Source organism: Coloeus monedula (assembly GCF_965178545.1).
Source record: "Coloeus monedula genome assembly, chromosome: 4".
NCBI lineage: Eukaryota > Metazoa > Chordata > Aves > Passeriformes > Corvidae > Coloeus > Coloeus monedula.
In genome coordinates this window covers 31,678,509-31,692,747 of record NC_138784.1, presented here as the reverse complement: position 1 = coordinate 31,692,747, position 14,239 = coordinate 31,678,509, and the positions used below count along the sequence as shown (strand labels likewise).

At 38.7% G+C, this 14,239-nt stretch overlaps 1 protein-coding gene across 4 annotated transcripts in view; it reads right to left on the bottom strand.

Annotated features, from left to right (window-relative positions):
* The window catches only part of EEA1 (early endosome antigen 1), a 69,113-nt gene that overhangs the window by 38,736 nt on the left and 16,138 nt on the right, over positions 1 to 14,239 (bottom strand). For 3 of the 4 annotated variants that reach the window (XM_082280317.1, XM_082280318.1, XM_082280319.1), the window contains 7 exons: positions 8,689 to 8,816; positions 4,850 to 4,904; positions 4,661 to 4,726; positions 3,788 to 3,827; positions 2,865 to 2,972; positions 2,657 to 2,778; positions 1,099 to 1,254 (listed from right to left, as the gene is read on the bottom strand). In XM_082280317.1, coding sequence (XP_082136443.1) covers positions 1,099 to 1,254; positions 2,657 to 2,778; positions 2,865 to 2,972; positions 3,788 to 3,827; positions 4,661 to 4,726; positions 4,850 to 4,904; positions 8,689 to 8,816 — 675 coding nt within the window. Of the gene's footprint in view, positions 1 to 1,098; positions 1,255 to 2,656; positions 2,779 to 2,864; positions 2,973 to 3,787; positions 3,828 to 4,592; positions 4,727 to 4,849; positions 4,905 to 8,688; positions 8,817 to 14,239 lie in introns of those variants that run through there. The other variant, XM_082280320.1, reaches the window with a different exon arrangement.

Sequence of the window (14,239 nt, the reverse complement as noted above, 5' to 3'; positions counted from 1 at the left end):
TGAAATTTAAATTCTGCAGCACAATTGTGGGACCTCACAGTTAAGACCAAATTACAGTTGTGCAGCAACTTTACATGGCCACATAACCACTTAACATTTGTAACAGCAACTGTGATATTTGTTTTTCACATCTGATATAGAGCTTGCCATACATAATTCTAGCCTGAAAACAATGGTAGATTCACATTTAGTACAATACTGTACCTGTGTATAGTTCCTGGAGATAAACATATCTGTTGGGGGGCAAAACAGAAAGGAAAACCCTAAGGAGTTTGGAACAATACCTGGCAGCATTTCTCTAAATTTTTACAGTGCAAAGGAAGGGATGGAAAGTTAAAACTTCAGTCGTGAAATCTAGGGCACATGAAACCCCAGAATAAACTATGTCAGAAATTCTTCACATCCATGAATCCCAACAGGACAGAGTATACTAGGAGTCCTACAGAAACTGTAGGCATTCCCTCATGTAAGCTGGGGAATATTGCAAGGACCACACTTCATGAGAGACCACAGCTCTGCAGTGACAAGTTTTGCTGCCATTGCTGCATTGGTGGAGGACAACAGAAGAAGCAGAGGGCAAAATTAAAAGGTCTCAAACACACCTGACATCTTTAGTAAAGATTGTTACATTGTCAAGTAATCTACTAGTAATCTATTAACCAACCCACCAGTGAGAGCAACACTTAGCAAGAGAGTTCTTCTGCAGGTATGGATTTAGTAACTCCTCAGCAGAGTAAATTCTATGTTAGACAGAAGTCTTTTTGGTGCTACTGTATTTTTATCAGGATTTCTTGCAATTATCTCTGTCAGAGATTTCCCTCACTATCATGGTAAACATCAAACAGGCTTTAGCCAGGAGCAGCTTGAGACAGTTTGAGAACTAAAGTTCCTCTAAAGATCCAAATCTGAGCTGCTGCATCCCTTTTTCTCTGTTTTGTATAGAAGTCGTAACTGGTAGAAGCGCAGAGTAACCACAACCTTTGGAGAAGTGAGAAGATTCAATTAAGAAAGATGCTTTTTCATTGTGATTAATATTTTCCATTTTCATATGATAACCACGGCAAAGCTAGAACACACCTCTTTAGGTACGATTATTACCTCAGAGTTAGCCTGCTCTGCCTGCAAGTGCTTGCACTCATCTTTCAGCTTTTCAGATTCTCTTTCACGTTCCAGAGTCATTTTATCCATCAGTGTTTGAACTTGGACCAGCTCCTTTTTCAGGACAGCCACATCTTCCACACCAGGCCTTTGCAGCTGAAAAGTTGTGAGCAGTGAGCAATATCACATTGGCAGACATGCAATGTCATTTCTAAAAATCTACCAAATCATCAATTTATAGACAAGGTGACATATACAGTATTACAGCTAGGCTTAAAAAAAAAAAAAAAAAGAGATAAAGAAAACTCCCCCAAAAAAACCCAAAACCACGGAGAAGTGCTTATGATTCCCAAAGAAAACAGGACTTAAGGGCTAGCTTTTAGTTTTTGTCTGCTAAACTTAGAATTTGTTGATTGATTTCAACCAAATCTGACAAATGGAAAATTGTCTGAAAGACTAAGTTTCTGTAATTTTTATGTATGTAGATGGTTAGATATTAGTCTTGAAGAATTATTTCAGAGAATCACCACAGACAAAACAAAAGGGCAGCTGAAGGCAACATCTTGAAGATACTATCAGATATGGCTCACACCAAACCCAGAGGTAAAATCTGTTGGCAATTGCATCTCAAGCACCATTAACATCCCTCAACATGAAACACTATGGAGGAAGAGGAGAGGGATAGCAACTAGGGCACCAAAGAAAGCAGAGAGGAGGAATGTTGGCATCTCTAGAAGGGAAAAGGAACAGAAAAAAGATAAGAAGGAAAAGGGAAGACAAGAAAGAATGGAGCAGGGAGGAATGGATAGGTCCAGTATCTGGGCAAGGCCAATAGGCCCTTGAGGGCAGTCAGCTACAGGGAAGAAGGGGGATAAACAAGTCCTACTTTCCTCCAGAGTCTAAGCAGTAGCTGAGTGGAAGAAACTAGGAAGTTCCTTGCACTACTGCTTTAGAAGGGGCCCAACTTGCTGAGTCGCTGGGATTGCTCCCTGGAGCCATGGCTGTATATAAAAGTCATCAGGAGCCAAAATCCTGGAATACACACACATTGGCATTATCAGCCAAGCACAAGAGGGACAAGATTAACATAGGCATGATGATGACAGCTGCCAGTTTTTCAGCCACCGTGTCACAAAACACCTCTCTGAGCACTTCTTAAAAATGCAGCTGTCCAAGGTCAGTCAGCACATGCCACCTCATGGAAAAAGAGGGACCTAAAGATAGCTGTGGAAGTCAGCAGTGGCATGCTCCAAGTTCAGGTCTTACACCTATATGTGTAAGATACTGCAGAAATGCTGAAGGGTAAAGCATCAAACAAGAAGATTATAACATAATGTAGGGTGAATTTTAGTATGTAAGTCAGAAACAACACACAGTTTCTCACTGTAAAAACACTGAAAATGCAGATCAAAAACAATGGTACTCTGAATTTTTTCAGCCCACAAGCAGACATCTTCACGTTCAACAGAGGTTTGACTGCTTTAAAACTGTGTTTGCAAGCATTTAAGTAAACTCTCTTGACCTGAAAATAACAAAAACATTAATGTGATGTGAATACCAGCTCTGTCTTTAAGTCTTCTACTGTACTTCTCTCTTTCTGTAGTTCTTGTCTCAGGTTTGTCACTTTCTGCTCTGCACCTTCCCGAAGGCTGATTTCTTCATCATACTTTGATTTAAGATCTAATAAGAAAGAAGTTGAATAAATTATCCCTTTCACAAATTGCACAAGTAAAGAAGAGAATTAGATCTCATGCTAATACACTTACCCACAATTTCAGTGGCCAGTTGTGCTGCTTTTTGCTCAAACAAGTCTTTCATTTGCTTAATGTTAAAATTTTCTACTTGGATCTCTTCTAGTTGCCGTTCTAATGATTCTATTTCCATAAAAAGAACAGTATTATTTTCTAGAAGAACTAGGACAATACAGTTCTTCATGCCCATAACTAACCATGAGAGGTGAATATGCAATCCAAAATCCCTTAACATCCAACCATCTTAGCAAAGTGAACAACTGTACTGAAGTTAAGTTATCTGCAAGCATGATGTCACTGTCACTAGCTGAGTACTCTGCAGGATTAAGAACATATTGGTTTTCATTGGTCACAAACAGCCCTTCAGATCACTGCAACATGCTGTTGAATTCCAAGCCCTGAACTGTAATTAAAAGCTTTAATCAATATCAGTCAGATAGTTGATGTACAAATAGGGAAAAATTTATTCTATGAGTGCCTCATGGAGAAAAACACAGAGCAAAAATTATGGGTCTGCAAAACAAAAAAAATTCATTGTTTTCTTTGCTAGCAATGAGCACAGAAATACACCAGATAAAACCATCACTGAAAAATGCTATAGTTTAGATAGTATAGTGCTACAGTATATATATGACTGCTTGAATATATGAAATTATTTTAAAAGTGTTCAAAATGTCTTATGAGAACTGCTTTTAGATTCAGGAGAACTCCTGTTTTGCTTCTAAAAATTTGAAACCCTGAGCCCCTGGAACATTTCCCCAGACTATTGCTTATGGCAAAGAGCTCTTCATAGATCTTACAATGGAATTTTTTGCCAGTAATTGTAACATTCCAGCTTTCTAGCTCTTTAATTTACCAAAAGTGCTAATTTACTTAATAGCTAAACCAAAATAAATTCCAAAGCAGTGCAGAAATTAATATAATAAAATGTTAGCCACCTGTAGACGTAGCTGTTGTCAATCCATCAGACTTAGAATCCTTAAGAAAACAGAATAAATGCACCATTAGACAGTAGGAATAAAAACTACTACTTCCAAAGTTCATCCATTTTTTGGAAAAGACAGGGAAATTTGACAGACTTCTGTGCTCAAATACTGCACAGCAGTATAAAAATAACTGAATTCAAACAGTTATATCTGGAAGACTGGAAAAGCCCAAGATGACTTTTCATTTCATATACACTATTAAGGTTCCACTTGTAAGACTTCAGTAGGAATCCCCTCCACCTCCCTTCCTCAGTACAGAAATCTGTCCTAAAAACAGAGGTTACAGACATCAAGAAGTACATCCTGAGAGGGTGTTTTGTCAGAAACCAATTTCTGAGGTTTGTAACTATCCAGCATCTAAGTAGCTCATAGTAATAAAAAAAGCAAGAGCTTCCTTTAGGGCACAACACACCACAATTTGCCTTGACTTATTTTTTGAGCTCATCTGGATACCTATGAAATCGCACTGCTGTTTTCCAAGAGTTCTTACAAGAAAGACTTCATAGCCTTTTCTCATAAAAGGTGAAATACCACATTCAATTTATTTATTTAATAAACTGAGTTCTGAATAAGCCCAACAAAAGGAAAAGTCTGAACTGAACTTGTAGTGAGTAGTATGGAAGAATCATTATCTATTCCAACTTTGTTCTTTACATTTATATATACAGTTATATTGTGCAGAGATAACTAGCTTTGTTTTCAAGAACATGTCAATATTTAAATTACAGAACTAACTAAATCAGGCCACGTGCCTTACAAAAAAGGTTTTAATCTTCAATGTCAATGCTGACGATAAACCTGCTTCAAGTATTTTAAAGCAATTACTTGCTGCCGCTGCCCCTGCAATTTCTCTAGTTCTTTCTTCAGCTCTTCTGAATACCATCTCTCCTCCTGAGGGGGAAAATGACAAAAAAAAAGGACATGGGGAGAGAGACTATAAATTTGGTTGCTTAAGACAGTGGAACACTTCAATTTGAAACAAAGAACCAAGTGCAAGTAAAATACATTTCCAACCTTCAGCGAAGCTTGCAAGTCTTGGACTTCTTGTCGGAGCAGTGATACTTCATCTCTGAATAAATATATCCACAGAGTGGAGAAAATGAATACACAGTGGTTATAATTTGTCAATTACATACAGGTTGTAATGTGTGTTAAGTAACTGGACTGATAGCCATGTACTGCATAAATACAACTTACATAATTATAAATAGTTATTTTTAGATTTTTTTGAAACTTGGAACAAAGCAGATTAATATCATTTTGCACATCACTTGAAAAATGCTAAACATTACATGGATAAGTAAGAAATAGATATGAAAAAAGTCTCATGAAAACAGAATGTAAATCGAAATCACTGCATCAGCTCAACCACATGAGTTCAGAATGACAAAGCTATGCATTGGAACATTTAACTGTTTTGCATGCCTTTGTACAAAATGGACAGGTTTATTCTCCTTCACTTCCCATATCATGTAAAGGAACACTGCTAAGTGACAGCATGCTATCTTACTCCTGAAATATGCCACTACATAATTTTCCATCCACACAGCAATTTGGTATGTCCCACAGACACATTCACTTAATGGTCTGAATATTTAAAGCCTTAGAATTTTAAATTCTCAAATTTCATGCTCAAGCCTCCAGCCACGCAAGAACACAAGATCCAAAGCTATAACTGTTAGTAATTGATTCACATAGCACCCTTCAAAATCACAGGTCTCCTTATAGGGTTGCACAACTATACACACAAGGATAATGTTGCATTACTGAGATACAGCCACTCCAAATCAAGAATACAAGGGTCATTAAAATAATGCAAAAATACTCTTTCTTATTGTTTGTACAGTGGCAACACTAAGGAGTACACAGAATATATACATGGGGGTACCAGTGCCAACAAATTCTCTCCATTTTATACCATACAATTTTATTGCTGCTGGTGTGCACTATCCCCTCCTCCACAGATGTTCTTTTAAATTATCTCATACTTAGGAGAAAAGAAATCACCAAAGCAAGTTATTCCTTAGCTAAACTGGTGACGAATAGATTCAATCTACATTAGCATATTAACAGCAGGTCAGGGTCATCAAGTAGCGAGTGAAACATGCATTTGAACCAGTGGAGCAAGAACTCCATGGACCAATTTTAATGACAAAACAAACATGGGATATTGGAAGATTTACTTTTTCCAGAGGAAAATTTTTTATGTATACATCATTCTGCCTGTGTGAGACATTCACTGTAGGTTTGCAAATACAACTTCACTGAGGCAAGTGTAGCTGTATTCTAAAACCTGTACATTGGTTGTGGGTGGAGAAGAGGGAGCTGCTTTCTCACCAGTACGAGTAAGTAAATGAGCTAAGATTCAGATCTAAGATTACAAATAAAATCTCAAGCAGGTGAAAACAGCTGTATTGCAGTTGGGCTGAACATACAACAGACCTGCAATACAAACCATTTAAGATGCTCTGGTCTCCCTGCAGATTAAAGGGTTTGAGTTGTATAAAGCTAGTTTGTAGAAGAGGGGAAGGTGGAGGGGAGGAGAAAGGGAAGAGTTTGTAATGTAAGGAGCCTTCTACAATAGTTGCCTTGTATCCCCAAGAAAATTTTCCTTGACAGCTTTAAGATGAAACCTAAATTCAGTTTAACCAGTGGAAAATGAATGGGAGGAATTAGTGTAAGGGATCACTACAGGCACTTTGTAGTTTTTCTTCCCGTCATCCAAGTCCTCACCAAATCTCCTTTTCTGCTAGGGCTGACAATCCCTTCCTCCTCCCAGTACATCTGAGCCTACCATCTGGAAAATCCGTAGTGCCTTTTCATTATGCTCCACTCGGTTTCCCACCTCTAATGCCAGTGGCTCCACCCTAGTACTGAGTACTGACAGCCTTGCTAAATCACACTGGGGGGAGTTACACGATTTACTCTTGGAACTTATTCATCATAGTTTACTGGGGAGTGGGAGGAAGAGGAAACTGTGTAATTCACAGTACTTAACTTTTCCTATTAACTAAATATGGAATTTTACCTCCCAGTCCTGGTCCTAAGTACTGCAAATAAGCTTCACACATGGAGAGCAAATGAAGTGGCTCCCTGCTGCAGGCTGCAATATTTCTTTAATACAGAATTCCAGGGCTTGGAAAAACATATTTATGTTGAATGAGAGTTTTCTCAAGCATACATGCAAATGAGTAGCATTAAAGAATGCCACACTAATAGGAAAATATAGCTCATGTGTTACAATGTGGCTCTCACCAGACTCCCTTCATTCCATCAAAACTCCCTGACCTTGTCCACTTTTTCAATTATGTGAAAGGAAACAAAACTACTTGTCCTTAAACTGTCAAGAGCCAGGGAAAAAAATAACTATATTTCACCAGTCAACAACTGGTTGACATTGGAAACTCGCAGCCATAAAAATAAGTAGTTTATAAACTATATAAACAATATAGTTATGACAAATAATTCCCCCATATGAATGCTATTATCCTACTAAAGCATCACTTCAGTTCTAAGTTGAATTACTTCAAAAAGACTTAAATCAGGCCTAAAGAGAAGAAGTATTTATTACTGAATAAATGTGCACATCAGAAGCCCAATATGACTTCACTAGTACCCTATCACTCTTATAAAGGCCCAATTTTGATTTCTTTTGAAGCAGCAGCTGAGAGAGAAGCCAGCTATTCACAAGGAAGGAGTCATCCAAGACCTCTGCTAATGCTGGCTCCTACTGGCTTGCCAGCTTTGCTCAGTACTGGGGAGATGCAGATCTGCATTGGCATAACAACTGAAACATGTTCTCTTCCACACTCTTTTCTCACTGAAGAGCCACCCTCTCTTGAGTTAGTTACATAAATGTATGTATTTCTTTCAATGTAATTATTTGTCATTTTGGGTCACATTTCTGCTTGTGACAAAACATTTGAACTGCGTACTTCCCAGGATCAGCAGAAGCCACAGGGTCATGTGCTGTGTACCTCTGTGCTGCTCACTCTGACTTTCCTGTGTACAAATTGGAGGAGTCCAGGGGAGTGTGACAAAACAGCACCATGGATGGCTATTTACAACAGTGCAAAACAAGCACTGAACAGAAGAAGAATTAGCAGGAAGCAAAAGGAAGCCTACGTAAATTTTACCCGCAAGAAAATCCTTCCCAAAGCAACACAGACTACTCAGTTAAACACTTCTGGAGGAAGTTTCACGTTATCAGCTCCTGCCACATACTGCTGCTCTCAAAAATAAAACAACCTGATTTGCTTCCTAGGGATGCAGTTAACAATACAGTTTTGACAAAAAAAATCAAATAAACTAATTGAGATTTCTGAAGATTAGCATGGAGTTTCTGAAAAACAGGAGAATTACTGGCACAGACAGAAACTTCTGCGATTTGCAAATAACTAGGTAATAAGGGAAGCTATTTAGGCAAATACTGATATTGCAATTACCCAGTAAGTACCCTAATTAACTAGGGACAATATTGGGTTTCTCCTATATCTTTAGGGTGGTCCTCCTCACTCTCTAATGATGATATTTCAGCTCTCTGTCAGAAATTAGGAGGAACCTGTATTTCTTCTGCCACAATTGTAAAAATCATTCTGGTCTGTAATATTGCATTGTCAGCTGAATCAGAAACAGGTGGCTTAGTATCATAAACACATGTATCTGATTTTCACTTACTGTCAGATAAGTATCACACAATGTAAGTTACAAGCTGCCTTTTCATTCTAGTTGCAAATGGGACATGAACATTTAAATACTTGACTACGTAAGTTCAAATTAATAACACCTTCAGTGTAACTAGAAGCAGCTCAACACTGGCACAAAAGCACATGCACAAATGAGTAGTGTTTCACCTTTCTGGTGACAGATGACCTTCCCCTCCATGAGTTGAATCAATGCCAGAATTATGAACTGCTTCATAGTGCTTGAACAGCTCCTCCGCTGATCCATGAGACTTCATACAGAGAGGACAAATAAAACCCTATAACAAAAAGGAAAAACACACAAACAAAAAAATATGAGAGATGGGCTTTTTTCCACCTTATTTTTATACATAACTGTAAATTGTTTGCACATTTAAGAAGTAGTAAATGCAATTTTGAAGATTCATTGTAATTCTTGCATGCTCTGATAAGTTTTTGCAATTAAAAAGTTAGAAAATGCCTACAAAAGTCATATTCCATTCAGTGAATTTTTTTCCCCAACAGCATTACATACTAGCAACAAAATTTTATTTAGCAAAATAAAAAGGACTGCTCTGCAATTTCTTCCCTGCCCCCCATCCAACAAAGTAATTTTCCATACAACTTTTCATAAAACCACATTCTTATTCCAAATAGAAGGTAGTATCTAGAGTTTGGTCTTTAAAAGGGCTATGAAGACCCTCTCTAAAGCACAGTTATTCATAACCAATTACCTCCATATTGAAACTACTGATTTTAATATGGGCCAGACAACTAAGAATCACTTTTTACCTTTCATAGAATTAATTGATAAATGCCATTCAGATAAATACCACATTAAGAAAATCAGATCTCCACAGCCATAAGAATCATAAATCATCCATTTTCTTTCCAGCATATATACTACAGGCTTACCAGAGTGGAAATTGAGCAGATCGATGCCCTCGCTCTACCCATTAGCCCACAAATGAAAACAGTAAGTGTTATGCACATCTTTATGTATCTCTCAACATTTGTGGAGTGTCCAGGCTGCCACTTACCAGAAGTACCATCCACCTCATTTTTCACAGTTTATTACATCTGGTGTTGACTGCTGGACTTTATACTGGTTCCTCACTCATGTGGTTATCGTGCCAAGCCAGAGCCCAATTTCCATGTACATTTAAGCCCATAATGTAACACAGTAGCAACACTGAGACATTTCAGAGTAAGAGCTAAAAACCTCGTCTCACATTAATGGCTCCCTATAAATCCAAGCAGTGCAAAAGGGGCCTCGTGTAAGTGGGGTGCCTGTCTTTAAATTTTTTAAGGCCCTCTGTTTCTTTAATTCATTTCAAATACGCATTTTTACATTTAGATGTTATCCTTAAGTTTTTTATGCCACTACAAACTGTAGTGTGCTCCAACACTAAACCAAGGCTCTCCAGTATCCAAGACGAGATTACTCCTCTAAATGGGATTATCACACTTCACCTAGCACAGGCTCCCACAAGATTTATGACGACACATGAAGAATTTTGACACTTTGCATTTGGACGCTAATGGACAAGCCACAACACTTTAAATATTAGCACAAAGTAAATATACCGAATGTGTATGTTGATAACCACAACAGCACTCATTTATTAACTTGGCATTCATAGTATTTTGTTTCATTAACAACAACCTAACATTTACATGGTTTTAACCCAAGAAAACTACCATGTCCAACTACTCAAATGCAGCCACAGCTTTGAACAGAGCCTTCATAACTTCCATAATTTATTTAGTGTTTCAGAAATTAATTACTAAATACAGTTGCTTGTCAAGTCCACCACATACCATATGGAAAACTAGTTTTGTTACAACCAGACCAAACAAAACAGTATACTCTTTCCTAAGCAGGAAACAGGCATTTAACCTTAACAACCATTTATTTATGCGCAGAGTTGATCAGCACAGTTTCACTCCAGATTAAACCAAGTTAACTCATATGTAAGTATACATGCCAAAACAGCTACAGAAAATTTGTTCAGCTATTAGGTTCCCAGTAATGTTTATCTGATACAATTAGCATATGATGCCAGTGAGAGTCACTCTGAGTGCAAGAACCAGAGGGAGCTTCCTGGCACACAGCAAATGGCAATGAACCATAGGGGTCACATAATATGGGATTGGGTTTTTTTCCTAGTAGGTCAATATGAAAGCAGTTTCATACAATGAGAGTGCAACAGCATCCTTTTGGGATGAAACTCTACTAAGCAGTTCTCAGTGTTATGCTTAGTTTCTCAGTGATGGGAAGGTCTGCTGTTTCATAGAGAAAACTACATGGTTCTCATAGTTCCAGTAAGCGCATATAGAAAGAATGAGTGCAGAAAATTGCTCTGGCCTCTCCTTCCTTTGGCCCTTTACTTCTTTTTATTTAAACAGCAAAGTCTGTTTCTTTGCTAGGTTTTTTCCTGTTGTTGTTATTTTTGTTTGGGTTTTTGTTTGGTTGGGGGTTTTTTGGGTTTTGTGTTTGTTTTTTGCTTGTTTGTGGTTTTATTTTGCTTGGGGTTTATTCTGTGGAAAGAGGAGCCCTGGAGAAGAGGAAAGAATAGCTTACATGTGCAGTTAGCCCAGGGGGACAGCAATCATTCATCTCAATTATTGGGCAAAGCCAGCCAAGATTTCCCAGGCAGGCAGATTTGAAGGCGAAGTCCACAAGGACAAGGGGCCAGAGGCAGAGCAGAGCCGCTGAGCCAAGGGAACGTGCTGTAGTTGTGAGCCTGCAGGGTGGATGGGAGCTCTGGGAGGAAGGCATGCTGTTATCAGCAGAGGGGGACAAAACCTCCTCTTCTTCTTGCTAGAAACTGCCTTCCTCTCACACAGGCAGCGTCACAGAGTGCATCACCCACCAGTCCCAGGCTCTCCACCAGCACTGCCATGATCATGGCTGGCCTCAGTTTTGGGGGACCTGGCACTGTTGGAGTCAGGTCTCACATGCACCCTTAATTTAATGCAGCTTTTTCTAGAGGTCTGACACACAGGCTCTAACAGGTGTCACCCTTCTGCAACAAGGTGCCCCTGCCATGGGAAATGTCATCTTCCCTGTACAGAGGTGGGCAGGAGCACCAGCTCCTACAGATGCAGGCACTACCACTCATACATCAGAGCCTTAAACTGCATGAACCCAGGCACCAGCTGCATCTCACAGGCTGGTAATACCCAATGTTGACTCTGATGTTAGCAGCACTAATTCAGTTCTCTTTAGAGTAGGAAAACCAGAATCATCAGGATCTTCCTGGTACCAGGCAGTAAAATGCAGAAGTATATAGGCTTCCTGGACCTGTAACTATCAGCCCCAGTGGCAATCTTGTTTGGAAAACTGGGTTGGTGGAAAACTAATTTTATCTCTTAAAAAAAATTAAAATTAAATACAGACAAATAAAAAATCTCAGTATCACCTTGAGATTAACTTTGTAAATATGTTCAAAAGTGTATTTTACTATTCAAAAGACAAACATGTAAGAAGAGGGGAAGAAACCTGATGGTCTGAGATGCTTAAATTTAGTGAACATTTTTGTCAATTTCAAGGAATTTATATCAGGTCCAACATATTCGTACATCAGGACCATGCCTGTCTTGGGTAAAGAGGAGACTGTGTAGCTACATGCAAGAGATGCAATACTGGTCATCACAGCTTGGGGCAGGAGCTGAGGCATCCTTCCCAGTAAGCCTGCACCTGGGTACCTTAACTAACGTTAAGCTAACTAGATGCCTTTACAGAAGAAGCAAGTATGAGAGTACCTTGACTTTTGCTCAGTTTCCTTTAAACACGCACTTAGGGATTACTCTGCATAAAGCACAGCCACAGAAAAGCAAAAGGTATCTCACATTCTTCATTTAATAAAAGCAAAGACATCACTTACAGTTCCTTCAGTGCTGCACCACAACTCATGATTCCCTAGCTGATATTTCTAGTTGGGTTTTATCTTTCACTTTACACAGGAAGAAAAGAGCCTAAAAGAAGTTAAATGATGATTACTTGGCTTTGTTTTTATAAAGAGAGAATCTTCTCACCAGGAAATGACAATTTATTGAATTCAAAGATTTTTGCAGATGCCTCTCAGTTCAAAGAAAACAAAAATAAAACCACAACAACTACATGCACTAGTTTTTGTCAGGAAAGAGTTCTTGAGATCACCACAGAATTTCTGAAGCAATACTCAGAAAGAACAGTTAAAAAAAAAGAAAAGGCATTCAAACCAAACCCCAATATACGTGCACAAAAAACCAGCTAGGAGACAGCACAGAACTTAAAACACAAAATAGCCCCTAGCCCAGTGGTCCAGGCATTCCAATGAGAATGAGTGAGATGCTAAACTTCAAATCCCAATTTTCTTTTCCCAAGGGAAATGGTCCTCTTTGAGGTAGATGCCCAGGAGCCATGCGAAGCATCAAGCACCACCAGGGCAACATGCTGTTTGCAGTGCAACAGGCCTTCCCCAGTGCAAAGAATCCAAAACACATGGGTTTCACTCACAGCAGAACAGAAACTGCTACATAGAACTTTTGTGGGAAAGCATCTTGCCTCAGCTTGAGTTGTAATGCCAAATTTCACCAAAGATGAAAGCACCAGAAGCTTTTTTACTTGCCTTTCTCAAGACAGACTTACAAATAAGCCCAAAGAACAAAAAACAGTTTTTTCTCCCTAATAGTTGAGATTTACTTTCAGGCTTGATAAAGTTAAGCTTCTCAGTGCTCTATCTCCTTAAAGCCATTCAAGGTAAATTATTTCTTTCTGGGAACATTAATATTTGTATGAATCATTAAGACAGCATTCTTTAGGAAGTATGTCAGGATACTAAAAGCAACACTGGAAGGAAACTCTTGCTACAAAAACTAGCGTGGGGTTTGAGTGTTTTTTGTACCAAAACAATTTACAGAACTATTAACTATTGTAAGAACTTTCGCCTACAACATTCAAACACAGTGCCCAGCAGAAGCAGGGCACAGACCCGCAGGCAGACAAGAGCACAACCAGACCAACTGCAGGCTACCACAGAATCCTCCTAATCCTCACACTGTTTTAAAGTGGATGCAGAAATAGTTTATGTAACAGAAAAATGAGTGTGTAGGAATGAATGGTTTCTGGGTTTCTGTCTTCTCCTTATATTACTCTGTAGGACTAGGGGTGATGGAGTTGACTGTGTAAAGAAGTATTTTGAAAATTTCAGCCTTTTCAGAGTATTGTCTTACTTTTAATGATTTTTCTTTTCATCAGCTGAAGGCTACCAACTGAGGTTTAAAAAAAACCCAACATTTACATGTAGATGTCTATTCCCCAATCACTACCAATGCAGAGCTACTCAACACAGTTAATGGAGCAAGAAACTAGTCATCCAACTTAACAAATGTGTATACCTTAGGTAAGGTCAGCATAACAGCTCCCAGGACTCCATCACCAGTAACTGGAGCCTGAGACATCTACATATAGATGCATTCAATCTCTCTTCATCTGCCAACTGCTCTCCTTTTGCCCTGAGCTTTAATGAAATGGTCTTTTAGAGCCAATATGAAATCTCGTCTTAATTAGTTAATGAGTGAGAGCACAGTTTACTTTACTCAAAGTTCCTTTTTCATAAATTAAAACTGGAGTTATCTGGCAGAAAGATGACACCTCTTGAAGGACAGTCCCATGGGCAAAACAGTTTTTACAGGATGGAATTCAGATGTGCTCAGGTCCTTAGAATCCAAGAAA